General features: G+C 47.2%; 1 protein-coding gene across 1 annotated transcript in view; it reads right to left on the bottom strand.

Moving 5' to 3' along the window:
• LOC115459251 (sperm-associated antigen 5-like) overlaps positions 1-25,909 on the bottom strand; it is a gene marked incomplete at its 5' end in the record, with an annotated part of 101,832 nt that overhangs the window by 43,611 nt on the left and 32,312 nt on the right. Inside the window, 3 exons of the mRNA XM_030189108.1 lie at positions 6,068-6,201; positions 6,396-6,528; positions 15,516-15,642. Coding sequence (XP_030044968.1) covers positions 6,068-6,201; positions 6,396-6,528; positions 15,516-15,642 — 394 coding nt within the window. The remainder of the gene's footprint in view (positions 1-6,067; positions 6,202-6,395; positions 6,529-15,515; positions 15,643-25,909) is intronic.

The following is a 25,909-nucleotide window of genomic DNA, read 5'->3' as shown; positions in this document are numbered from 1 at the left end:
CAGTATGTAGCAAGACAATACACTTCAAGGGAAGACACAACTCCAAAGGGGAGGCGGGCGGGTTTGTGAGAACAATCAGCCTGCTGTCCTCGGAGAATACCTTCTACAGGTATGTAGCATTCGCTTTCTCCGAGGACAAGCAGGCTGCTTGTTCTCACTGATGGGGTATCCCTAGCCCCCAGGCTCACTCAAAACAACAACCATGGTCAATTGGGCCTCGCAACGGCGAGGACATAACTGAGATTGACCTAAAAAATTTACCAACTAACTGAGAGTGCAGCCTGGAACAGAACAAACAGGGCCCTCGGGGGGTGGAGTTGGATCCTAAAGCCCAAACAGGTTCTGAAGAACTGACTGCCCGAACCGACTGTCGCGTCGGGTATCCTGCTGCAGGCAGTAATGAGATGTGAATGTGTGGACAGATGACCACGTCGCAGCTTTGCAAATTTCCTCCATGGTGGCTGACTTCAAGTGGGCTACCGACGCAGCCATGGCTCTAACATTATGAGCCGTGACATGACCCTCAAGAGCCAGCCCAGCCTGGGCGTAAGTGAAGGAAATGCAATCTGCTAGCCAATTGGATATGGTGCGTTTCCCTACAGCCACTCCCCTCTTGTTGGGATCAAAAGAAACAAACAATTGGGCGGACTGTCTGTTGGGCTGTGTCCGCTCCAGATAGAAGGCCAATGCTCTCTTGCAGTCCAATGTGTGCAGCTGACGTTCAGCAGGGCAGGAATGAGGACGGGAAAAGAATGTTGGCAAGACAATTGACTGGTTCAGATGGAACTCCGACACAACCTTCGGCAGAAACTTAGGGTGAGTGCGGAGGACTACTCTGTTATGATGAAATTTGGTATAAGGGGCCTGGGCTACCAGGGCCTGAAGCTCACTGACTCTACGAGCTGAAGTAACTGCCACCAAGAAAATGACCTTCCAGGTCAAGTACTTCAGATGGCAGGAATTCAGTGGCTCAAAAGGAGGTTTCATCAGCTGGGTGAGAACGACATTGAGATCCCATGACACTGTAGGAGGCTTGACAGGGGGCTTCGACAAAAGCAAACCTCTCATGAAGCGAACAACTAAAGGCTGTCCTGAGATCGGCTTACCTTCCACACGGTAATGGTATGCACTGATTGCACTAAGGTGAACCCTTACAGAGTTGGTCTTGAGACCAGACTCAGACAAGTGCAGAAGGTATTCAAGCAGGGTCTGTGTAGGACAAGAGCGAGGATCTAGGGCCTTGCTGTCACACCAGACGGCAAACCTCCTCCATTGGAAGAAGTAACTCCTCTTAGTGGAGTCTTTCCTGGAAGCAAGCAAGATACGGGAGACACCCTCTGACAGACCCAAAGAGGCAAAGTCTACGCTCTCAACATCCAGGCTGTGAGAGCCAGGGACCGGAGGCTGGGATGCAGAAGAGCCCCTTCGTCCTGTGTGATGAGGGTCGGAAAACACTCCAATCTCCACGGTTCTTCGGAGGACAACTCCAGAAGAAGAGGGAACCAGATCTGACGCGGCCAAAAAGGAGCAATCAGGATCATGGTGCCTCGGTCTTGCTTGAGTTTCAACAAAGTCTTCCCCACCAGAGGAATGGGAGGATAAGCATACAGCAGGCCCTCCCCCCAATCTAGGAGGAAGGCATCCGATGCCAGTCTGCCGGGGGCCTGAAGCCTGGAACAGAACTGAGGGACTTTGTGGTTCACTCGAGATGCGAAGAGATCCACCAAGGGGGTGCCCCACGCTTGGAAGATCTGGCGCACCACTCTGGAGTTGAGCGACCACTCGTGAGGTTGCATAATCCTGCTCAGTCTGTCGGCCAGACTGTTGTTTACGCCTGCCAGATATGTGGCTTGGAGCACCATGCCGAGACGGCGAGCCCAGAGCCACATGCTGACGGCTTCCTGACACAGGGGGCGAGATCCGGTGCCCCCCTGCTTGTTGACATAGTACATGGCAACCTGGTTGTCTGTCTGAATTTGGATAATTTGATGGGACAGCCGATCTCTGAAAGCCTTCAGAGCGTTCCAGATCGCTCGCAACTCCAGGAGATTGATCTGTAGACCGCGTTCCTGGAGGGACCAGCTTCCTTGGGTGTGAAGCCCATCGACATGAGCTCCCCATCCCAGGAGAGACGCATCCGTTGTCAGCACTTTTTGTGGCTGAGGAATTTGGAAAGGACGTCCCAGAGTCAGATTGGACCAAATCGTCCACCAATGCAGGGATTTGAGAAAACTCGTGGACAGGTGGATCACGTCTTCTAGACCCCCAGCGGCCTGATACCACTGGGAGGCTAGGGTCCATTGAGCAGATCTCATGTGAAGATGGGCCATGGGAGTCACATGAACTGTGGAGGCCATGTGGCCCAGCAATCTCAACGTCTGCCGAGCTGTGATCTGCTGGGACGCTCGCACCCGCGAGACGAGGGACAACAAGTTGTTGGCTCTCGTCTCTGGGAGATAGGCACGAGCCGTCCGAGAATCCAGCAGAGCCCCTATGAATTCGAGTTTCTGCACTGGTAGAAGATGGGACTTTGGGTAATTTATCACAAACCCCAGTAGCTCCAGGAGGCGAATAGTCATCTGCATGGACTGCAGGGCTCCTGCCTCGGATGTGTTCTTCACCAGCCAATCGTCGAGATATGGGAACACGTGCACCCCCAGCCTGCGAAGTGCCGCTGCTACCACAGCTAGGCACTTTGTGAACACCCTGGGCGCAGAGGCGAGCCCAAAGGGTAGCACACAGTACTGGAAGTGGCGTGTGCCCAACTGAAATCGCAGATACTGTCTGTGAGCTGGCAGTATCGGGATGTGTGTGTAGGCATCCTTCAAGTCCAGAGAGCATAGCCAATCGTTTTGCTGAATCATGGGGAGAAGGGTGCCCAGGGAAAGCATCCTGAACTTTTCTTTTACGAGATATTTGTTCAGGGCCCTTAGGTCTAGGATGGGACGCATCCCGCCTGTTTTCTTTTCCACAAGGAAGTACCTGGAATAGAATCCCAGCCCTTCTTGCCCGGATGGCACGGGCTCGACCGCATTGGCGCTGAGAAGGGCGGAGAGTTCCTCTGCAAGTACCTGCTTGTGCTGGAAGCTGTAAGACTGAGCTCCCGGTGGACAATTTGGAGGTTTGGAGGCCAAATTGAGGGTGTATCCTTGCCGGACTATTTGGAGAACCCACTGATCGGAGGTTATGAGAGGCCACCTTTGGTGAAAAGCTTTCAACCTCCCTCCGACTGGCAGGTCGTCCGGCACTGACACTTGGATGTCGGCTATGCTCTGCTGGAGCCAGTCAAAAGCTCGCCCCTTGCTTTTGCTGGGGAGCCGCGGGGCCTTGCTGAGGCGCACGCTGCTGACGAGAGCGAGCGCGCGGGGGCTTAGCCTGGGCCGCACGCTGTCCGGAAGGAGGATTGTACCTACGCTTACCAGAAGTATAGGGAACAGTCTTCCTTCCCCCGAAAAATCGTCTACCTGTAGAGGTAGAAGCTGAAGGCTGCCGGCGGGAGAACTTGTCGAATGCGGTGTCCCGCTGGTGGAGAGACTCTACCACCTGTTCGACTTTCTCTCCAAAAATATTGTCCGCACGGCAAGGCGAGTCCGCAATCCGCTGCTGGAGTCTATTCTCCAGGTCGGCGGCACGCAGCCATGAGAGCCTGCACATCACCACACCTTGAGCAGCGGCCCTGGACGCAACATCAAAAGTGTCATACACTCCTCTGGCCAGGAATTTTCTGCACGCCTTCAGCTGCCTGACCACCTCCTGAAAAGGCTTGGCTTGCTCAGGGGGAAGAGCATCAACCAAGCCCGCCAACTGCCGCACATTATTCCGCATGTGTATGCTCGTGTAGAGCTGGTAAGACTGAATCTTGGCCACGAGCATAGAGGAATGGTAGGCCTTCCTCCCAAAGGAGTCTAAGGTTCTAGAGTCTTTGCCCGGGGGCGCCGAAGCATGCTCCCTAGAACTCTTAGCCTTCTTTAGGGCCAGATCCACAACTCCAGAGTCGTGAGGCAACTGGGTGCGCATCAGCTCTGGGTCCCCATGGATCCGGTACTGGGACTCGATCTTCTTGGGGATGTGGGGATTACTTAGTGGCTTGGTCCAGTTCACAAGCAATGTCTTTTTCAGGACATGATGCAAGGGAACAGTGGACGCTTCCTTAGGTGGAGAAGGATAGTCCAGGAGCTCAAACATTTCAGCCCTGGGCTCGTCCTCCACAACCACCGGGAAGGGGATGGCCGTAGACATCTCCCGGACAAAGGAAGCAAAAGACAGACTCTCGGGAGGAGAAAGCTGTCTTTCAGGAGAGGGAGTGGGATCAGAAGGAAGACCTTCAGACTCCTCGTCAGAGAAATATCTGGGGTATTCTTCTTCTTCCCACGAGGCCTCACCCTCGGTGTCAGACACAAGTTCACGGACCTGCGTCTGCAACCGCGCCCGGCTCGACTCCGTGGAGCCACGTCCACGATGGGGGCGTCGAGAGGTAGACTCCCTCGCCCGCATCGGCGAAGCTCCCTCCGCCGACGTAGTCGGGGAGCCCTCCTGGGAGGTGGCCGCAGTCGGCACCGCACGCGGTACCGACGTCGGGGACCTCACCCCGGGCGATGGGCCAGCCGGCACCACGCTCGACGGTACCGGAGGCGCAAGCACCGCCGGTACCGGAGGGGTAGGGCGCAACAGCTCTCCCAGAATCTCTGGGAGAACGGCCCGGAGGCTCTCGTTCAGAGCGGCTGCAGAGAAAGGCATGGAGGTCGATGCAGGCGTCGACGTCAGAACCTGTTCCGGGCGCGGAGGCTGTTCCGGGCTGTCCAGAGTGGAGCGCATCGACACCTCCTGAACAGAGGGTGAGCGGTCCTCTCGGTGCCGATGCCTGCTGGGTGCCGACTCCCTCGGCGACCCAGAGCTCTCGGTGCCGACGCGGGGAGGGGACCGGTGTCGATGCTTTTTCGACTTCTTCCGAAGCATGTCACCGGAGCTCCCCGGCACCGACGAGGAGGACGTAGAATCCATCCGTCGCTTCCTCAGGGCCGAGACCGAAGAGGGTCGATCTCGGGGGGGCTGTACCGCAGGAGCCCTCAGAGTAGGAGGAGACCCACCCGAGGGCTCACCGCCACCAGCAGGGGAATGGACAGCCCTCACCTGCACTCCACTCGATGCACCACCGTCCGACGACATCAGGAGACGAGGTCCCGGTACCACCGACGTCAATGCAGCTATCCGATGTCTCGGCGCCGATGCAGAGGGCCGATGCCTCGATGCACTCGATGCACTGGCAGCCAAGGATGAAGGTCTGGACGCTGATGACGTCGATGCACACGATGACCCCGGTGCCGATGCCGACGAAGAGCCCGAGAACAAAACGTTCCACTGGGCTAATCTCGCTACTTGAGTCCGCCTTTGTAACAGGGAACACAGACTACAGTTCTGGGGACGGTGCTCGGCCCCCAGACACTGAAGACACGAAGAGTGCCTATCAGTGAGCGAGATTACCCGGGCGCACTGGGTGCACTTCTTGAAGCCGCTGGAAGGCTTCGATGTCATGGGCGGAAAAATCACGCCGGCGAAGTCAAAATCCGAAATGACGAATTTGGAGCACCAAAACTTTAAGGGAGAAAAAATCTCGACCGAGGCCGAAAAGAGGCCTACCCCGACGACGAAAGAAAACTTACCGGGGCAAAACTGGAAATACGGGAAGGGGAAAACGAAACCCAAGGGGGTTTTCGGAGCACTTCCCGACAAATTTACAGAACTTTTTCGAAGAAAAACACGTCAATATAAAACGGACGCGCGAGGTCGACTCTCCGGGGCTCGACACGACAAAAACACAGCCGTACCGAGTGCGGACGAAAGAAGACTGGCCGGCTAGAGCCGGTTTCGGGCGGGAAGACGGCCGCGCATGCGCGGTGCGCGCGGGAGCTAGCAAAGGACTTTGCTAGGAAGATTCCGATTGGAGGGGCTGCCGAGGACGTCACCCATCAGTGAGAACAAGCAGCCTGCTTGTCCTCGGAGAAAGTTTTTGACATAGTTATACTTTTGTCTTGTTCTTCCCAATCACTCATGGAAGATATTTTCTTACTGTAGCTGTTGGATGGTGTCTTTCTGTTCTTCACGCTGTAGGTTGCTTTCCCATATGAGAGATAAGCTGGATTTCAGTTGTTTTTCAATTTCTATCAGCTGCTCCCTGCACACATAATTCTCTTCCTCAAGAAGCTGAGACAAGCGCAGAAAGAAATGAATTTACTAAGAGTGCAACAATGTTTTCTAAAGAAAACTTTTCTCAGAGATGAGTGCATAACTTTTATTTACTAGCTGATAACTGCAACTGTTATTCCAGCAAGAAACCATCTTTTCTCCCTCCATGCTACCACAGATCATGGTCTCAGAAGATTCACCACCCTTTTTACCTCTCTGTTTTTGGCATAGTCAGAAAGTTGGGTCTGCAGGTCATCTATCTGCTCATTACATGTCTCCAGCTGATAAATTTGGTCTTGTAGCTCATGCTTTTGTCGCTGGGTATCAGACAGCAACTGCTTCAATCTAATAAGAGCATGGAAATAAACATTCAAACTAATAAGAGTATTGATTATATCTTCTACGCTCCCTACTTCATTCCTAACACAAAGAGCTTTGATTCTTTAAAGCCATAACTGCAGTTAATAGGCAGAAGAAACTAATTATACAAATACTATTCAGGGGACAAGTTTTAATGAATTTGATGTTCAGAAGCCTTTAAAATCTGCAATCAAGATGAAACAACGAGACTTTTCTCCAACCTCTTGCTGAGTGTGATCAGCCACAGTTATGCTCGGAGGAAATGTTGCCAATTAGGTGTATCTAGTATACAAAACTCATCATAATAATGCAACTATATATTTATTTGTTGCATTTGTATCCCACATTTTCCCACCTCTTTGCAGGCTCAATGTGGCTTACAATACATCATGAATAGTGGAAATGAGAAGAGAATAGGCAATTGGTATTACAGAAAGAACAGCTAATTTACTGAACTAATGATAAACTAAATAATACTGTTGTGAAGAGGGGAATTCAATGTACACGTTACTCACGTGGTAAGAGGACTTTAATTCTATTAGAGTCTGTCAAGTGGACTCTTAGATGGAGGCCTCTGTTTTCACATCATAAACTCCCCTTTATAATGCGAGTTAAATAAACAAACATAACAGTGTCTCTTAGAATCTTTCAATCTGTGAATAACTGTCTCTCTTATGTATGTGTATAACAGAGACATAAGCAGGAATTAGAAAGTTGCTTACTTGTAACGGGGGTTCTCTGTGGAAAGAAGGATAAAATCAGCCAATGTACGACATCACATAATACTGCCAGTTCAGATATGCTCTCCCAGAGCTCAGAAAGGCTTAGGTGTCTTTTTGGGCATGTGCAAATGCTCCTGCCTGTTGCTCTTCCCCCTTCAATCTGTTGTATAGCTGAGGGATTATGTGGATATTTATCCTGCTATCCACAAAGAACCCTGTTACAGGTAACTGTTTTCTCTATGGACAAGCAAAATATAATCAGCTGAGAGCGTGAGGTTGGGCAGTATTTGGAATGTTGATTGGTAGCTCTTGCAACCAAGATGTTGTAGCTGACCAGTTAGCTGGCTGTTTTATAAGTATTTCCATGTAACTTCCTCAAGTGTCCCCAAGTTTTTGTACTTTTGGAATGAGTAAAAAAAAAATCGATTTACTTCTATTCGTTCTACACCACTCAGGATTTTGTAGACCTCAATCGTATCTCCCCTCATCCGTCTCTTTTCCAAGCTGAGGAGCCCTAATCCCTTTAGCCTTTCCTCATATGAGAGGAGTTCCATCCACTTTATCATTTTAGTCGCTCTTCTTTGAACCTCTAATAGGATCTCAAAGCCCTTGATGGCGTGAATGGAATAGCAAGATTACTTAAATAAGTGGGGATACGTTCATAGTATGCAAAGAACATAAGGACATAAGAGTAGCCATACTGGGTCAGGCCAATGGTCCATCTAGTGGAAAGAAACAAAGCAGACTGGTGGTAAATCAAAACAAATCTTTATTACAGAATCTCAATCTAATAAAATGCCCGACACAAGCAGTGTTTTGCCCAAAAGGGCTGCGTCAGGGGCTATACTGTGATCTTCATCACTCAAATACCTAAACGGTGTATTCAATAGCTTCCACTATACACAATTAATGGCACCAGGGCAGATTGAAGTAGAGATTATGCTGGTTTTCTAAGTGAAAAGCACTCTCCAGAAAATGGCAGCGTGCTACCACGCACTTTAGTATCAAAATGATAAAGGGGATAGAATTCCTCCCATATGAGGAAAGGCTAAAGAGGTTAGGGCTTTTCAGGTTGGAAAAGAGACAGCTGATGGGGGGATATGATTGAGGTCTATAAAATCCTGAGTGGTGTAGAACGGGTACAAGGGTGAAATTAGGCCTTACCTGCTAATTTTCTTTCCTCTAGACCCTCCAGACCGGTCAAGACGCTTGGGTTATGCATGCCTACCAGCAGAGGGAGACTGAGAACACTAACTTCAAACTGAGTACATATAACCTGTGCTAGCCCTCTATCTCCAGTATACACTTAGCAAAGCAGAGAAACAAATCCCTGGAACAGTAACTCTGAAACTAATAAAACCCCTGTACCTGGAAAACTGACAGTTAAACACCAACAGTGTGCTTAAACAGATGAAACGCCCAGGCGTCCCACTCTGCAAAATATTAGAGTCAAAGAAAGTTCTCCGACCATACTGAATATAAAATGAAACAGACATAGCAGAACACGGCTCAAAATACTTCTGATAATTGACACGGCTGAAAAATACTTCTGATAAGAGACAGGGCGGGCTCTTGACCGGTCTGGAGGGTCTAGAGGAAAGAAAATTAGCAGGTAAGGCCTAATTTCACCTTCCTCAGCAACCCTCCAGACCGGTCAAGACGCTTGGGAAGTACCAAAGCAGTAGACACATTAAGGGTGGGACCGAAAAGCAGAAGACAACACAGCCGCTCCAAACCGAGCATCCTCTTTTGCCTGCACATCAATCCTATAATGCTTTACAAAAGAATGAATGGACGACCACGCCGCCGCCTTACAAATGTCCTGCGGAGGAATAAAACTACTTTCCGCCCAAGAGGCGGCTACCCCCCGAGTAGAGTGTGCCTTCAATACCGAGGGAACTGCCCGACGCTTCAACAAATACGCCGAGGCAATAGTCTCCTTCAACCATCTCGCCAGAGTAGCCTTGGAAGCCGCTTCCCCCTTTCTGGGACCTCCAAACAAAATGAACAAACGATCCGACGCTCGGAAGTCCTGCGTTCTGCTCAAATACGACCGCAAAATGCGTCGAACATCCAACTTAGCCAAACGACGTTGAGAGAGATCACCAGACCTATCCCCCAACACTGGTAACGAGATCACCTGATTTACATGAAAGGAGGATACCACCTTAGGAACAAACGAAGGAACTGTCCGCAAAGTCACTTTCTCCTTAGCCAAGGAGAGAAAAGGCTCTCTACAAGACAAAGCCTGTAGCTCCGAAATTCTACGCGCCGAAGTAATGGCCACCAGAAACACTGTCTTTAAAGTAAGATCTTTACACGAGATGGAAGCCAACGGTTCAAACGGAGGGCCTACTAGAGCCTCCAAGACCAAATTCAAATCCCAAGGCGGAACCGTCGGCCGACGAGGCGGACGAAGCAACTTGACAGCTTTCAAGAACTGTCCCACGTCCGGCGAAGCCGCCAAGGAACACCCCTGAATCTTTCCACGGAAACAAGACAACGCTGCAACCTGCACTTTCAGGGAAGAGAGCGAGAGCCCCCTGTCAAGACCGTCCTGCAGGAACTCCAAAACTTCCGCGACCGAAACACTTAGAGGAACATAATCCCGCTCTTGACACCAGTTTTCAAAAATGCGCCACACCCGCACATAAGCCAAAGAAGTAGACCTCTTACGAGAGCGCAACATGGTATCAATTACCCTGGCCGAAAAACCTTTCTTCCTTAATCTGAGCCTCTCAAGAGCCAGGCCGTAAGCGAGAATGGAGCAGGGTCGGCCATCTCGATCGGCCCCTGGACCAATCTCACCCTGGGCCCCAACGGAATCGGAGCCTGCACTAATAACCGAACCAGGTCTCCGTACCACGGACGTCGAGGCCAATTGGGCGCAATCAGAACCACTAGACCTGCATGGCGCCCGATCCGCTGCACCACGCGGCCCACCAGCGGCCACGGCGGAAATACATAGAGCAACTGTTGAGTCGGCCACGGGAGCACTAACGCGTCGATGCCCTCTGCCCGAGGATCTCTTCGACGACTGAAGAAGCGAGCGACCTGAGCATTGTCGGCCGATGCCATGAGATCCAGCACCGGCCGACCCCATTCCAACACCAGACGATTGAACACTGAGGGATGGAGGGACCACTCCCCGGGGTCTTACGTGTGCCTGCTTAGAAAGTCCGCGCTCACGTTGTCCACCCCTGCCACGTGGCCCGCCGAGAGACCCTGAAGATGAGCTTCTGCCCACAACATTAACTCCACCGCCTCCACAGCTAACGCTTGGCTCTTCGTTCCCCCCTGCCGATTTACATATGCGACGGCCATGGCATTGTCGGAAAGAACCCTGACTGCCTTGCCTTCTAACAGGCTGTGAAAGGAGCGAAGAGCCAACCGAATTGCTCGAGTCTCCAGGCGATTGATGGACCAAGATGCTTCCTCCAACGTCCAACGTCCCTGGGCTACCTGACCCAGGCAATGCGCTCCCCAGCCCGAGAGACTCGCATCCGTGGTCAGCACCGTCCAATTGGGAGCGTCCAGCGGCATGCCCTTCGCTAGATTCGGAGAGTGGAGCCACCAGCGAAGACTGCGACGGGCAACCCCCGACAGAGGGAACCTGTCCTCCAGGTCCTGAGACTGAGGGGACCAACGAGACAACAAAGCTCTCTGTAATTCTCTCATATGGGCCCTGGCCCAAGGAACCACCTCTATTGTTGCTGCCATCAGCCCCAACACCTGAAGATACGCCCGAGCCGACGGCGCTCTCTGCGCTCGGAGCCGACGGATCTGTCCCTGCAGCTTGGAGATGCGAGGAGTTGTCAAAAACACCCGGCCCTTCTTCGTGTCGAAGCGAACTCCCAGATACTCCAGGGACTGGGAAGGCACCAGGTGACACTTTGCCAGATTGACCACCCAACCGAGCGACTGCAAGAAGGTCACCACACGGCCGGTGGCCTCCTCGCTCTCTGACCTTGATTTGGCCCGAATCAACCAGTCGTCCAGATACGGATGAACCAAAATGCCCTGCAAGCGCAGCGCCGCTGCCACCACCACCATCACCTTGGAGAAGGTGCGAGGCGCAGTCGCCAGGCCGAAAGGAAGCGCACAAAACTGAAAATGTCTCCCTAAGACCACAAAGCGAAGAAAACGCTGGTGCGCCTCTAGAATGGGGATGTGTAAGTAAGCCTCTGTCAGGTCTAGAGACGTCAGAAACTCTCCTTCTTGCACCGCTACAATAACTGAGCGCAATGTCTCCATCCGAAAGGAGGGAACCTTTAGAGCTGCATTGACCTTCTTGAGGTCTAAAATGGGCCGGAAGGCACCCTCTTCCTTCTTGGGCACCACGAAGTAAATGGAGTAACAGCCCGTACCTCTTTCTAACCTGGGAACAGGTACCACCGCCCCTAAACCGATTAGACGCGACAGAGTGGTCCGTACTGCTCTTGCCTTGTATCTTGAATGACAGGGAGACACGAGAAAGAAATCGGAGAGGGGACTGTCGAATTCTAGGGCGTACCCGTCTCGCACTATCTGCAGGACCCACTGGGTCTGACGTGATCTGGACCCACCTCTGGTAAAACAAGCGCAAGCGAGCCCCCACGCGAACCAGAGGCTGGGTCCCCAAACCATCATTGAGACACACGGGACGTACCGGACGCTCCCGAAAAGGAGCCTCGCCCCCCGCGACGGCCACCTCGAAAGGGCTGGGTTCTCTGGAAAAACCGACCCCTAGTCCCCCCAGAAGACCTACCGGGTCGATAACGCCGAGCCTCCTGAAAACGCCCCCGCCCTGCTGCCCCCTTAGACACCTTGGGACGAAGCTCAGGAAGCCGAGGGGCCTTAGCATCACCAAGACCCTTCACCAACTTATCCAATTCCTCCCCGAAAAGCAGAGAGCCCCTAAAAGGGAGGGAACAAAGTTTAGTCTTGGAGGCGGCATCGGCCACCCAGCCCCGCAACCACAGGGCCCGCCTAGCCGCCACCGCAAAGGTCATGTTCTTAGCAGAGGCCCTCAACAAATCGTACAGCGCATCCGCCAAGAACGACGACCCCATCTCCAACTTGGCCAGATCTTGAACAAGAGAAGCCCTATCAGCCTGCGGGCTATCCAGGAGCCTCTCAGCCCAGCGAAAACACACCCGAGCCACCAGACCTCCACAAACAGACGCTTGCAGCGCCAAGGCAGACAGATCAAAACTCCGCTTTAGGAAGGTCTCCAATTTCCTATCCTGAGGGTCCCGCAACGCGGCCCCCCCATCCACTGGAATAGCAGTAGCCTTAGTCACTGCCGTCACCACGGCATCCACCGTCGGGGGTCTGAGAGACTCTCTGTCCTCCTGAGGAATAGGATAGAGCTTGGTCATAGCCCGAGCCACCTTACACTGAGCCTCCGGCGAATGCCACTCCTGCGTGATCATATCTCTCAAGTCCGCATTCATAGGGAAAGAACGAGAGACCCGCCTGATCCCCTTAACCAAAGGATCCACCTGCTTCCCATCCCCAATGGGAGCCGCCGCAGGATCAAACCTTAAAGTGGCGGACACCTGCTCAATGAGCTCAGATAATTCATCCCTGTGAAAAATCCTAACCACAGAGGGGTCTTCCCCAGGCAAAGACAGGTCCCCATCCTGCCCTGCAACCGACCCCTCCTCCTCTTCCAGGGGGCTAAAATCACCCTCAGAATCCAGAGGAGAAAAGACCTCTACCTCTTCAGAACACTCCACTCGTGGTCTTTTAGCGGTAGCCCCCCCCAATCTTGGACTAAGGGACTCCGCACCCGATGGGCCCGCCTTCCAAGCCTGAAACAAACTCCAAACAAACTCGGGAGGGAACCCCATGCTGCCCGAGGCCTCCCCCCCAGCGGGACCCGAAATCGGGAGAGACTGAGGCCCCACGACCGTCTCAGCGCCCAACAGGCCCGAATCCAAGATGGCGGCGGTTCCCGCCAAAATCGGGACCGCCGCTGCAGCGCCAAACTGAGCCGCACCAACCTCCTGCGAACCCGCAGAAGGAACCTCCGCTGCTAACACCGGCGGCGCGAGGGATAGGGCCTTGGGCTCTCCACAAAACCGGCAGGGACCGCCAGCCGCGTCAACACCCCGACGCGCGCACAGCCGGCAACGAAGCAACTTCCCCGACATACTCGCGCCTCAGAAAACAGCTGATCCCAACAACCGGCGAAAACAAAGGAAAGGAAACAACACTCACTGGCGCTTAATTACAGGCTCAGCTCTCCCAGACCGGCTGAACAACTCCGGAAACACCGGAGTGCAGCTCCTGCAGCTCTCCACACGAGGTGTGCTTTTTTTTTTTTTTTTTTTAAACTTTATTTGAGCCCTGCTGCTATAATCTGAATGGCACTCAAGGCTGCAGGATTAACACTGCAGCCGAGGCACAATGCTGCCCAAAACGGGAGAGCAAGTCGGGGGGAGGGACCCGGCCACCCGGGTGTGACACCCCAGAGGGGACAATGGCAGGCCCCACCGGACCTACCAACCCCTTGCACACCACAGAGTTCCAGGCACAGGGATTAACTGTTCTTTCACCAACTTATCCCCAGAAAATAACTGAAAAATTAACTAGTCTCACAAAACGGAACCTAAATCCTACCAGACCGGACAAGCTGCACAGGCTGCATGTCTACCCTCTGCTGAGACTGAGAAAATACTGGAGATAGAGGGCTAGCACAGGTTATATGTATTCAGTTTGAAGTTAGTGTTCTCAGTCTCCCTCTGCTGGTAGGCATGCATAACCCAAGCGTCTTGACCGGTCTGGAGGGTTGCTGAGGAATGAATCAATTTTTCACTCTTTCTAAAAGTACAAAGACCAGGGGACACACAATGAAATTACATGGAAATACTTTGAAAACAAACAGGAGGAAATATTTTTTTTCACTCAAAAATATAGTGAAGCTCTAGAACTTGCTGCCAGAGGATATGGTAACAGCGGTTAGCGTATCTGGGTTTAACAAAGGTTTGGACATGGGGAAAGCCACTGCTTGTCCCGGGATTGGTAGCATTAAATGTTGCTACTAATTGGATTTCTGCCAGGTACTTGTGACCTGGATTGTCCACTGCTGGCATCAGGATTCTGGGCTACATGGACCATTTTTTCTGATCCAGTATGGCTATTCTTATGTTCTTGAACAGCAAATTGGCAATAGGTCTATAATTTTTTGGATCTGCAACATTTGCAGATGAAGTTTTCAAAATGGGACGAATCAAGGCATGTATTCAAGCAGATGGACACAAACTGGAAGACAAACTCTGACTAACCATTGATAAAAGAAGAGAAGAGGAGACAAACCTTGCTTTGAAATTTTAATCCTAGCTGAAGGAACAGTATTGACAGCAGAACAAAATGGCTTCAGAAGTGAAATAATTTTCTCCAAAGTACATAAAAGATCTCCACTGGGCTTTAGGAAGTGCTAAAATTTCACTGTCTATAAACCCCTAAATCGTTCTGAATACCAACATTATCATCCAACAGAGAAGAATCTGGAGTATTCACAGGCCTAAACTTACTAAGGGAATTAAGTAATAATGAAACCTTGTCTCTAAAGAATCTTGCAGCCTATCAGCAGAAGGAGCAGACGTAGACAGCAAAGCTCTATCATATTTTTCAGTAAGGTTTTTAACAAGACAGAAACATTGTTGAGTGTTATTATCCTTCTTTAACACTAATTCTGAAGAAAAGAACTTTTCAGCTCTTCTCATTTCCAAATTATAAATACACTGAGTGATTCTATATCGAGAAAGAAGATTAGTTGACCGATGTTTACACCAACGATTTTCTAATTATCTAAGCTGGCATATGGATATACTACCCAACCAAGAAGATATGAATGATTAACCAAAAGGTAAAAATTACAACAAAGATACAGAACATCACACAATTGATAGTTCATATGCAACACATTTCTAAAACAAAAACGTTGTAAGGAATTTTCTGAATTGTATCAAGTTATATTGTGCCCTTAAAAAGCCTTCTAAGTTTCTCTGGGATCTGGAAGATCCTATCTGAACTAGTGCCGTTGTGATGAACATCCTGCTTTTCCATGGAGAATTTCCATTGCTACAATAGCACTGTTCCATGACCCATAGAAATGCAGGACAGAAAGAGCAGGGATAGAGTCATTACAATTTTGTTTACATCCAGACATTATAGCCCATACACACTGCAATTAATTGTTCATATAATTCCAATGATGGTCTGCTATAAGGATTCAAAGCACATGAAGAGCTATTTTCTCACCGTTCTCTCTCCTCAGTCTGAGCTTGCTCCAGAATTTTGATGCGTGCCTCTCTCGAAGACAGTTCAACCACATAGTGCTCATTTCTTGCTCTCACCTGGCTGCTTTCTGTCATCAGAGAGGCAAGTTCTGTAGAGAATAGCACATCACAGAATGCAAGTGTTAAACATCAGCACAGCAGTGCAATACCACTACCATCAAGTTCACCATGGTGCAGGGACTCTGTCTACAGAATCTTTGCTTGTTTTAATTTAATAATTGAGAGTAGAGGCCGAGAAACAGCTTTTTTTTTTTTCAGTTTTGGCCAAAACCGAAACTGCAGCTGAAACTTGCTGCCTTTGGCTGAAACCAAAAACTAAAGTTTGGCTGTGTGAATGTGAACCAATAAGACTCACTGGGGATTGTCAAAGCTTGCAGTCAACAGTCCTCTGCTAAACCCACAGAAGATTACCACCCTCCAGTCCCAGGAACTGCAAGCACAAGCTGATAATTGGGAGAGCCATTTTAACAAAGACTTCTCAGACAGGAACTCTGTGAGAACATGATGATGATTATGCTTACCCAAACTGTGCGCAAGTAACAAGAGAAAGTAGCACTGAGATGTTTCCCATTTTGTATTTAGTTATAAAAATGATTAAAAACAAGCATGATATAGATTCTTACTAAAATAAAATATACTCGATAGCCACTCATTCTTATTTAGTAGTGGGTATTGTACTGCTCAGCCTTTACTTTTGAAAATTGACTTTTTCCAGTGTAAAGCTGCTGGCGAGCATCCTCACGAGTCATAAAAACCTCCCCAATTTGTGCCTTCTTATTTTTTTATTATTTTTTCTATTTTCTTTCTATTTTGACATTCTTATGAAAATCACCAGGCACTTATCTGTTATGCAGCTTGGACTAATGGGTAACGCCTGATAGCGAGCCCCTGTTTCGCTAATGCTTCATAAGGAGCAGGTCCCATAGTCTCTTGAAATGCCCTGCAAACATATTTATTTTTATTTATTTTTGTTACATTTGTACCCCGCGCTTTCCCACTCATGGCAGGCTCAATGTGGCAGGCAATGGAGGGTTAAGTGACTTGCCCAGAGTCACAAGGAGCTGCCTGTGCCTGAAGTGGGAATCGAACTCAGTTCCTCAGTTCCCCAGGACCAAAGTCCACCACCCTAACCACTAAGCCACTCCTCAGGTAATGCCTGATAGCGAGCCCCTGTTTCGCTAATGCTTCATAAGGAGTAGGTCCCATAGTCTCTTGAAATGCCCTGCAAACATATAAATAATATCCTGTTAGGAAACTTTATAGAAAGTTTAAGAAAGTCCGTGGACCAGCCCGCTAGCCTTTCTATTTCACATACCTGTTGCTATGCAGACTTCTATCTCATATGAAGTTCTCCTTTCTAAAATGGCGGCTGGTTTTTAAACTGATGCCGACTTTGTCGGCCAATCAGTATCTTATACTAAATTTAAAGGGATAATACACCCTCCTTATTCCCCTCGGTTTCCTCGTTATCGCCTCTCTGTATTCACAAAAGGCTTTCCACTCCACCCGGTTGTTAAGACCTGCTAGGATATGATCTATAACTATACACTTATATTCTTCAAATTTATGTGCCATTTCCATACTATGAGAAACTAAGGGAGCTTCAGGACGAACATGTTTCAAATTGTGTTTATGGTCACTAAGCCTTTGTTTCAGTGGCTGTGTGGTCTTCCCTACCTATAGTTTAGGACATGTGCATATTAAAATATATACTACGTGTGTCGTTTCACAATTCGTGTCGAATCTTAATAGATACTTTCGTGAATCTACTGGGTTGATGAAGTACTGCACTCTGATCATAATTGGGCAGAATTTACATTTCTTGCATTCTTTGTGTCCTTGCAAGAGAACTCTTTTCACTGTTGGTATTTTATCTTGTTAAAAAAGGAGAACTTCATACGAGATAGAAGTCAGCATGAGAACAGGTATGTGAAATAGAGAGGCTAGAGGGCTGGTCCACGGACTTTCTTAAACTTTCTATAAAGTTTATATTTCTATATTATTTATATGTTTGCAGGGCATTTCAAGAGACTATGGGACCTGCTCCTTATGAAGCATTAGCGAAACAGGGGCTCGCTATCAGGCGTTACCTGAGGAGTGGCCTAGTGGTTAGGGTGGTGGACTTTGGTCCTGGGGAACTGAGTTCGATTCCCACTTCAGGCACAGGCAGCTCCTTGTGACTCTGGGCAAGTCACTTAACCCTCCATTGCCTGCCACATTGAGCCTGCCATGAGTGGGAAAGCGCGGGGTACAAATGTAACAAAAATAAATAAAAATAAATATGTTTGCAGGGCATTTCAAGAGACTATGGGACCTGCTCCTTATGAAGCATTAGCGAAACAGGGGCTCGCTATCAGGCGTTACCCATTAGTCCAAGCTGCATAACAGATAAGTGCCTGGTGATTTTCATAAGAATGTCAAAATAGAAAGAAAATAGAAAAAATAATAAAAAAATAAGAAGGCACAAATTGGGGAGGTTTTTATGACTCGTGAGGATGCTCGCCAGAAGCTTTACACTGGAAAAAGTCAATTTTCAAAAGTAAAGGCTGAGCAGTACAATACCCACTACTAAATAAGAATGAGTGGCTATCAAGTGTCTGAAGTCTTTTCCTTCCCATATTTCCGATGGTAGAAAGTAAGATTTATTTGCATATTGTGGGTTTCGATTTATATCTCTGAAGCAAATACCAGGTGGTGGTTAAAATAAAATACAGAAATCCATACACTGTTTACATCATACTAGCCTGATTTGCAATTCAGAATAAAAAAAAAAAAGCCATTAATGTTACTGAACGCAAGGACTATATGCTCTGAAAAATTGCAAACAAAAGCATTTCTCAAATTATTTTCTAATTGCAATTTTTCCCTACTAACACTATAAGCTGTCAAGTACTTGTGCTTGAAAACAATCACTACAGGTTTCTTTCTCATAGGCTAACTCCTAAGGAACTTATCATCCCAAATTTACAGACAAATTCCTGCTAAATCTTTGTACAAAAGCATTAATTTGGAGCACTCTATTTACCATGTAAACTACTAAGTAAGATCATAACTGCATCACTTGCAATCATATCACACACAAAAAGCAAAGAGTAGCTCCACCCCTCCCCCAACTACCTTACAATCCTCAATGGTCTAGGGCAGCGGTTTCCAAACCTGGTCCTGGCGACACCCTTGCCAGTCAGGTTTTCAGGATATCCACAATGAATATTCATGAGAGAGATTTGTATGCATTGCTTCCACTGCATGCAAATCTCTCTCATAGTAACATAGTAGATGATGGCAGAAAAAGACCTACATGGTCCATCCAGTCTGCCCAACACGATAAACTCATATGTGCTACTTTTTGTGTATACCTTACCTTGATTTGTACCTGTCCTTTTCAGGGCACAGACCGTGTAAGTCTGCCCAGCACTATCCCCGCCTCCCACCACCGGCTCTGGCACAGACCATATAAGTCTGCCCAGCACTATCCCCACCTCCCGCCACCAGCTCTGCCACCCAATCTCGGCTAAGCTCCTTAGGATCCATTCCTTCTGAACAGGATTCATTTATGTTTATCCCACGCGTGGTTGAATTCTGTTACCGTTTTCATTTCCACCACCTCCCGCGGGAGGGCATTCCAAGCATCCACTACTCTCTCTGTGAAAAAATACTTCCTGACATTTTTCTTGAGTCTGCCCCCCTTCAATCTCATTTCATGTCCTCTCGTTCTACCTCCTTCGCATCTCCGGAAAAGGTTCGTTTGCGGATTAATACTTTTCAAATATTTGAAAGTCTGTATCATATCACCCCTGTTTCTCCTTTCTTCCAGAGTATACATGTTCAGGTCATCAAGTCTCTTCTCATAAGTCTTGTAACGTCTTGAATATTCATTGTGGAGATCCTGAAAACCTGAATGGCTGGAGTGCCTCCAGGACCAGGTTTGGGAACCACTGGTCTAGGGTGTAATCAGGGCAGGAGTGATCCCCTGTCTCTCTTGCCCAGGTCAGCTCTACCCTCAAAATGGCTGCCGTGACTTCTTGCAACAGTCTCACGAGATTGCCACTAGAGGTCAAGGCAACCACTTTAAGAGCAGAGCCAGCTTGGGCAGGAGCAACTGGGGATCACTTCTGCCCTCACTACACCCCTAGTTTGTCAGGAATTGTAAGATATGTCCAAGGGGGGCACCTACAGGTGGGCAGGGGGGAGAGGCAATTCCTGTTCAGAGGGAAGGGAGAGGGAGGGAGACAACCAGGACAAAAAACAAATTTTTGGCATCTACCAAAAACACATGGTCAGCTTTGTCCAAAAACAAAACCATGGCCGTAGCATTCTGTCCGAAACCAAAACCGGACAGTAAAAGGATTTGTAACAAACCGAAATTCGGTCAGCCTCTAATTCAGAGTTTATCATCTGAGTAGGCAGGGCTTACACTTGGAATGACAATGACAGAATATGAGTTCTTCAGATGAGATTCAGGATCAAAGACATTTTTTTCCCCCAAACAATTAATTTTTTAATTTATAACTCTAGCAAAGTATAATCTGGCACATAGTGTTTACAACCAAAAATACTTCAACAGTTCAAATTCCTCGCTCCCCCCCCCCCCCCATTTCCCTTTGTCTTAATTGTTGTCTACTATGGCCATGGCCCTCTCTTTAGATTATTCCAGCTCAAAGTGTAAACAAGCTTCCGCATTTCCATAACAATACTCCCCAGCTGCTCCTACCCCCTGTATTCCCTCCCTCCTCTGCTTTCTTACAGTATGGAATAGGCGGCTATTTTTGTTCAAATATGTCAATAACACACGCCATCACCCTTCAAATTTACTATATGTTTCTCGCCTTATAGCTATTAATTTCTCCATCAGTACCACCTTCCTCAGTCTCAATATCTACGGTTCTATGGATGGTGTTTCCACCAAAAGCCCATCTAGCAAGAGACTCTCCTATCCTTCCTGGCCGGAAGTCCTTAGTGTGCTGTTGGGAGGACAGGACTGAAAACTTCCTCATCCTGCTCATCATATATGCCAAGTGTAAGGGTTAATTAACTGATTTTTCTTGACCTCTCCATCCACAGGAAACACTCTGTGGACCACTGCTCCATCTGCACAAATCTCTTGGAGACCTTGTCCTTTCTCCAATCTAGCATATCTCACCTGTGCTACCAAATAAATCCCTGTAGGCCTGGGACTTCCCCTCCCCCTCCCAAATCTTTGGCAGAGTATATCATCTTCCTTCCTAATCAAGGCTGGAAGGGATATCTAGGGTTTTAAGCGAAAAAAATATAATGTCTTCAAATAACACTACTTTATGTTCCTCTTCTCCTACTTTTATTCCTGTGATATCTGAGTTTGCTCGTATCACCACCAATGGCTCCATCATGAAAGCAAACAGCAGCAGGGAGAGTGGACAGCCTTGTCTAGTCTTCAGATCCAGCACAAATGTGTCAAGAGTAGCTACCATTAATTTTAGGAGTAGCCTAGTGGTTAGTGCAGTGGACTCTGATCCTGGGGAACTGGGTTCAATTCCTACTGCAGCTCCTTGTGACTCCGGACAAGTCACTTATCCCTGCATTGCCCCAGGTACAAATAAGTACCTGTATATATTATGTAAACTGCTTTGAATGTAGTTACAAAAACCACAGAAAGGCGGTATATCAAGTCCCATTCCCATTTAACACGTTTCCAGAGCCATAGTTCTTGTACCCACTTAAGGAAGTTGGGCTCTTGTCCTATCGTACATAAAACTTCAAACAAGAAATCTCAATGGAACCTGATGAAAAAGCTTCTTCTGCATCCATAGCTAAAAGTATTACAAGAAACTTGTCCCCTGTCACAAAGCAGTCCTCAAGATGGGTGGGAGAGGCCACTGCTGCCACAATAACCGACCTCCCCCCAAATGGGGCATCCTGCTTAGCCAGGTGAGGCTCTGAACGGCAAGGCTTCTGTAATAGATTTCTTTAGGATTTTCCTTTTAGTCCTTGAATATGGCTCCCCTTTTTTGCTTAGTGGTTAGGCTTGTTCTAGTGCTGCTTTCAGTTTTCGGGTATGTTGCTGAAGTTCCTCCTACAGCTCAGCTTCTGGATGTCTGCAGCATCCCGTGTTGTATGGCCATCTCCCCACTCTCACTTCATACTCGCATCGGCTTCCTCAGGTGCGCTACCTCCGGCATATCAAGTGTTCTTCTGTTCTTCATTCTGGATTCGCATCCTTCTCTGCTGCCCTTTTAAACTGTTGTTCCTTCAGATCAAAGACCACATTCATTAAAGATTTCTTATTGCAATCTCATATTCAGTTTCTTTTCTTAATGAGACCTGGTTAAAACGGGTTGAATATCATTATCTTATATATTCCCTCCCTCTGGGGTATGATTACCTTTCCTCCTCTAGGGCCTCTAACTTGGTGGAGACCTAGCTGTCATATTTCTGTCCAACATTCCCATGGTTGAGCTTTCTGGCTCTCTTTCTCCTATTCAGAATCACTCATTTTGATGATCTTTGGATCCACTCCATTTCATGTCCTTTTATGCTACTGTCCTCCCTCTGATTCCTGGGATCTGCTTCTTCAATCTCTCACCGACTCCTCTAATCTCACTATTTTGGGTGACTTTAATGTACATACTGAGCTCACTTACCATGTTCTTCCAGGTTTCTCTCATTCGTCGAGTTGAATCTTCAGCAGTGGGTCTTCCTTACCTACCCACTCAGCTGGCCATACTTCTGATTTGATTCGCTCAACTGATTCTTTGGTCAATATTTCAAATGTGACTTCTTCTGGGCCACTTTCCTAGACAGATCATTTTTGCTGGGGGAGTGGGGGGTTCCTCTTTCTCCCTGCTATTCTTTGTTTCATACACTTTTATGGCTGTTTTTTGGTTGAGACCTTTCAAACACATTGACCTGCCTTCCTTGCCTTCTCCTCTTTTCCAACCTCCCTGAATTTCTTTACGGGATTGTTGGACACCCAGGTCACTTGTTTGCACGCTATGCTTTCAAAAGCTTTTGACTCTGTTGCTCCTCTTCATTTCTACTCAATCACGTTGCACTCTCATAAACCTTGATATACAGGCATGCTTCGTTTCTTGAGCATCAAGTACACTGGGCTGAACAGCTCTGACTCAAGTCTTCTAGTCTTAAATCATCAACATTGTCGAGAATTTAATTTTCACTTGAACAAAGTCAAATCAATGTATTACTGTCATCGTATCACGACTGCTCCTTGTTCATCTAAGGAACCATTTTCCATTTATAAATCCATTACCACAGCACCCCGTCCTTCTGAATTACTGGTCAGACCTTCCGCAGATACTTTAGCTCAATTATTCAGCCCCAAGATCTCCATGTTGCAGGATTTGCTGAGTCCACTTCGGCCTCCTCCTTCACCCCTTTCTACCCCAGTCAAGCTCATGGGCTCTGCCACCTGGGATTCATTTCAATTACTTATCCTGTCTTCTCTCACCCAATAAGTTAAGCATATGAAGCCATCGGCTTGAAAGTTAGATTTACTGCCTTTATCGTGGCTTTCCTGTTATAGTTTGGGTATTCTTCCTATCATCTTGCCCATACTTAACCCCAGTCTTTCAAGTGATGACTTTCCCAGTCTTTGGAAAATGGTTATTGTACACTCTCTTTTGAAGCAGGCTACCTTGGATCCTGCTGATCCAAGCAATTATCATCCTGTTTCAAATGTATGTTATTTGTCCAAATCCGTGAGGAAGTGGCATTTTGTGAACTTTCTGATTTTGTTGAGAAAACTCTAGCACTTCATCCTCATCAATCTGGTTATCATAATCTTTATAGCACAGAAACAGTTCTTGCTAGTGACATAAGTGAAATCCACTCTCATCTTGATAATAAATCACTGTGCACTTGTTGCTTCCTTAGACCTTTCCACAGCCTTTGATTTGATCAATCGTTCTCTCCTTCTGCCTCATCTTGAATCTTTAGAAGCCCCTCACTCTCTCCACTGTGGTCCACAAGGGTCCATTCTCTCTCCGTTGCTATTTAATTTGTTTCTCAGTCCCTTGACTTATTCAGGGTTTTTCTAGTTCCAAATACATTTATACAGATGATATTCTTCTTTTGTATTATACAGACTCAGTTAGTTCAGGTATTTCTACATTTCAATCCAGTCTTGATGCAGTAGCTCATAGGCTATTGTCACAAGAGGTGGTCCTGAATCCCCCCCAAAAAACAGTTGCTTCCTGGATCACTAGTTATCTGCCTAGCCCTCTCCAAAATGTCTCACTCTTGGGCACGTCTATCACTCTGGTTCAATCATTTTGTTATTTAGTGGTAATTTAACTCTTGTCTATCTTTTGTTCCCCATATTTATTCTCTGTTTTGCTCAGGCTTTTTTGTGCTTAAATAATTATGCTGTGTAAGAAAATTCTTGGATCACGATTCCTTCCACACTCTGGTTTTGTCCCTCTTGACCACAAAGACTGACTATTGTAATGTCATTTTCACAGGATTACATCAAATTGCTCTAAAAAAAGCTCCAGACCAAACAAAATACCGCAGCTCATCTTACTTGTCACGCTAGGAAATATGACACTTATCACCTCTTTTTCTGAAACTTCATTGGCTCCCTATATCTTATCAAATCCAATATAAAGTACTCATACTTGCATTTAAATCTTTTTGTTTGTGATCTCTGACATATCTCTCCTCTTTGACAATCCCCTATGCGATTACTTTGTATAGTACTTCCTTCCCTAAATTTGCCAAATAAAAACGAACGGGTCACAGTGATTTTTACTTTTTGGCCCTGGCATCTTGAAACAATGTCCTTTTGGAAATCCGTGGAGAGCTTTCTCTTCCGAGATTCAAAATTGCAATAAAAACTTGGTTATTTAGGCAGGAATTCAGACAGTGATGGTCGAGTTCAGGTGCCCTCACTCCTTTCCCTGTTATCCTTCCCCTTCTTTCTTTTTTTATTTTCTTATTGGGTTTTTTTTCCTTTATTTGCTTGGTATACTAGTGTTATCTTCTTTTTCCCTTCTATCCTAACACTGTAGTTCTTTTTCTCATCTTTATATTGTTTTAGTTATTTTACATGTAAACTGCCTAGCTCTGTGTGTCAGTTTAAGCAGTATAGCACATGTAATAAAGAATTTATTACATGTGCTTGCCTGTCTTCCTGGCATAAATTCCTTTTGATCCATATTCATCAAATCTTGTGTAACATGGTGTCAGAATTATTGAGCAGTATGTCAGTTGATTGGGCTGAATCAGATACAAATATATAACAATATAAAAATACAGTTTTTAAAAGACTAATTGTAACTGCAACAGGGAAACTGATCTGAATTTCACCTCCCCCTCCCTTTTTCCTGGGAAACTTCTGACAGCCAAAGCTTGGCTAGGTAGTTAACACCTCTAGGACTCTTAACAAAAGAACTATTCAAATACAAACAAGTAAGAGGATACTTCAAAGAGTGTTTTTAAATTTACTCCCTTCCTCTGATCAAAAGGCCTTCCTCCTGTGGGTGAACAAAGGATCAAAAGGCAACCAGTAGACACAAGGAGACAGAAAACCTGTGGAGGTGGGAATCCACACACCTATTGACAAAAGGAAAGTATAATGTGTATCTGCCACAGAGATTCAATTTGTCAGCAAAATCCAGACAGGAAGTCTTATGATGTCATAAGACATGAGACCAGATACCACAATGCTTTGCAACTACTCAGGGTCGATTGCAAATCAGGAAGCAAATGCACACAGGACATGCACTCATATTTCCCTGCAAACAGACTGTATAAAAAGCCTGGAAAAGCCCAGCTCACTCTCTTAGGAATCTGCTGCTCTTGGGACCCGTTTCCTCTGCTGAGCTCCACACATACACATCCAGACAAGACTTCTCTCCAGGCTCCAGCAACCAACTTTAAAAGAAAAGTACTCCTTCAGCAGAGAGGATTCCTTCTTCACTCTCTCTCAGCTTCAACAATTCTGCAACAAAGACTTTTCTGTAAGTTAAAAACCTTCGATTTAAACCTGTTACTTTGTTGTTTTTGGCACAAATTATCTGTGCCCAGATCCTTAAAAGAACTACCTCTTGCAATATTATTTACATGATTTGTATATTAAATAAACCTTTTCTGAAGCTAAATAGATGGTCTTGTGTGTCCTGGGCACACGCTTTTAAATCTTGCAGCGCAGGATATTGCATTTCAACAGAGATAATATTTAATTCATTGCAATTGTGAATCTTGTTGCTTCATAGGGCAACTTGTGGAGAATTATTCATTATATATATATATATATATATATATATATATATATATATATATATATATATATATATATATATCTTGAAACTTATAAATGTTAGTGAGTGCTCTAGATATCCCCAAGTATAAATTATTTCTTGC

The sequence above is a fragment of the Microcaecilia unicolor genome, unplaced genomic scaffold, assembly GCF_901765095.1.
Source record: "Microcaecilia unicolor unplaced genomic scaffold, aMicUni1.1, whole genome shotgun sequence".
Lineage (NCBI taxonomy): Eukaryota > Metazoa > Chordata > Amphibia > Gymnophiona > Siphonopidae > Microcaecilia > Microcaecilia unicolor.
Note: the sequence above shows the minus strand (reverse complement) of the source record. Positions and strands in the feature narration are given on the sequence as shown.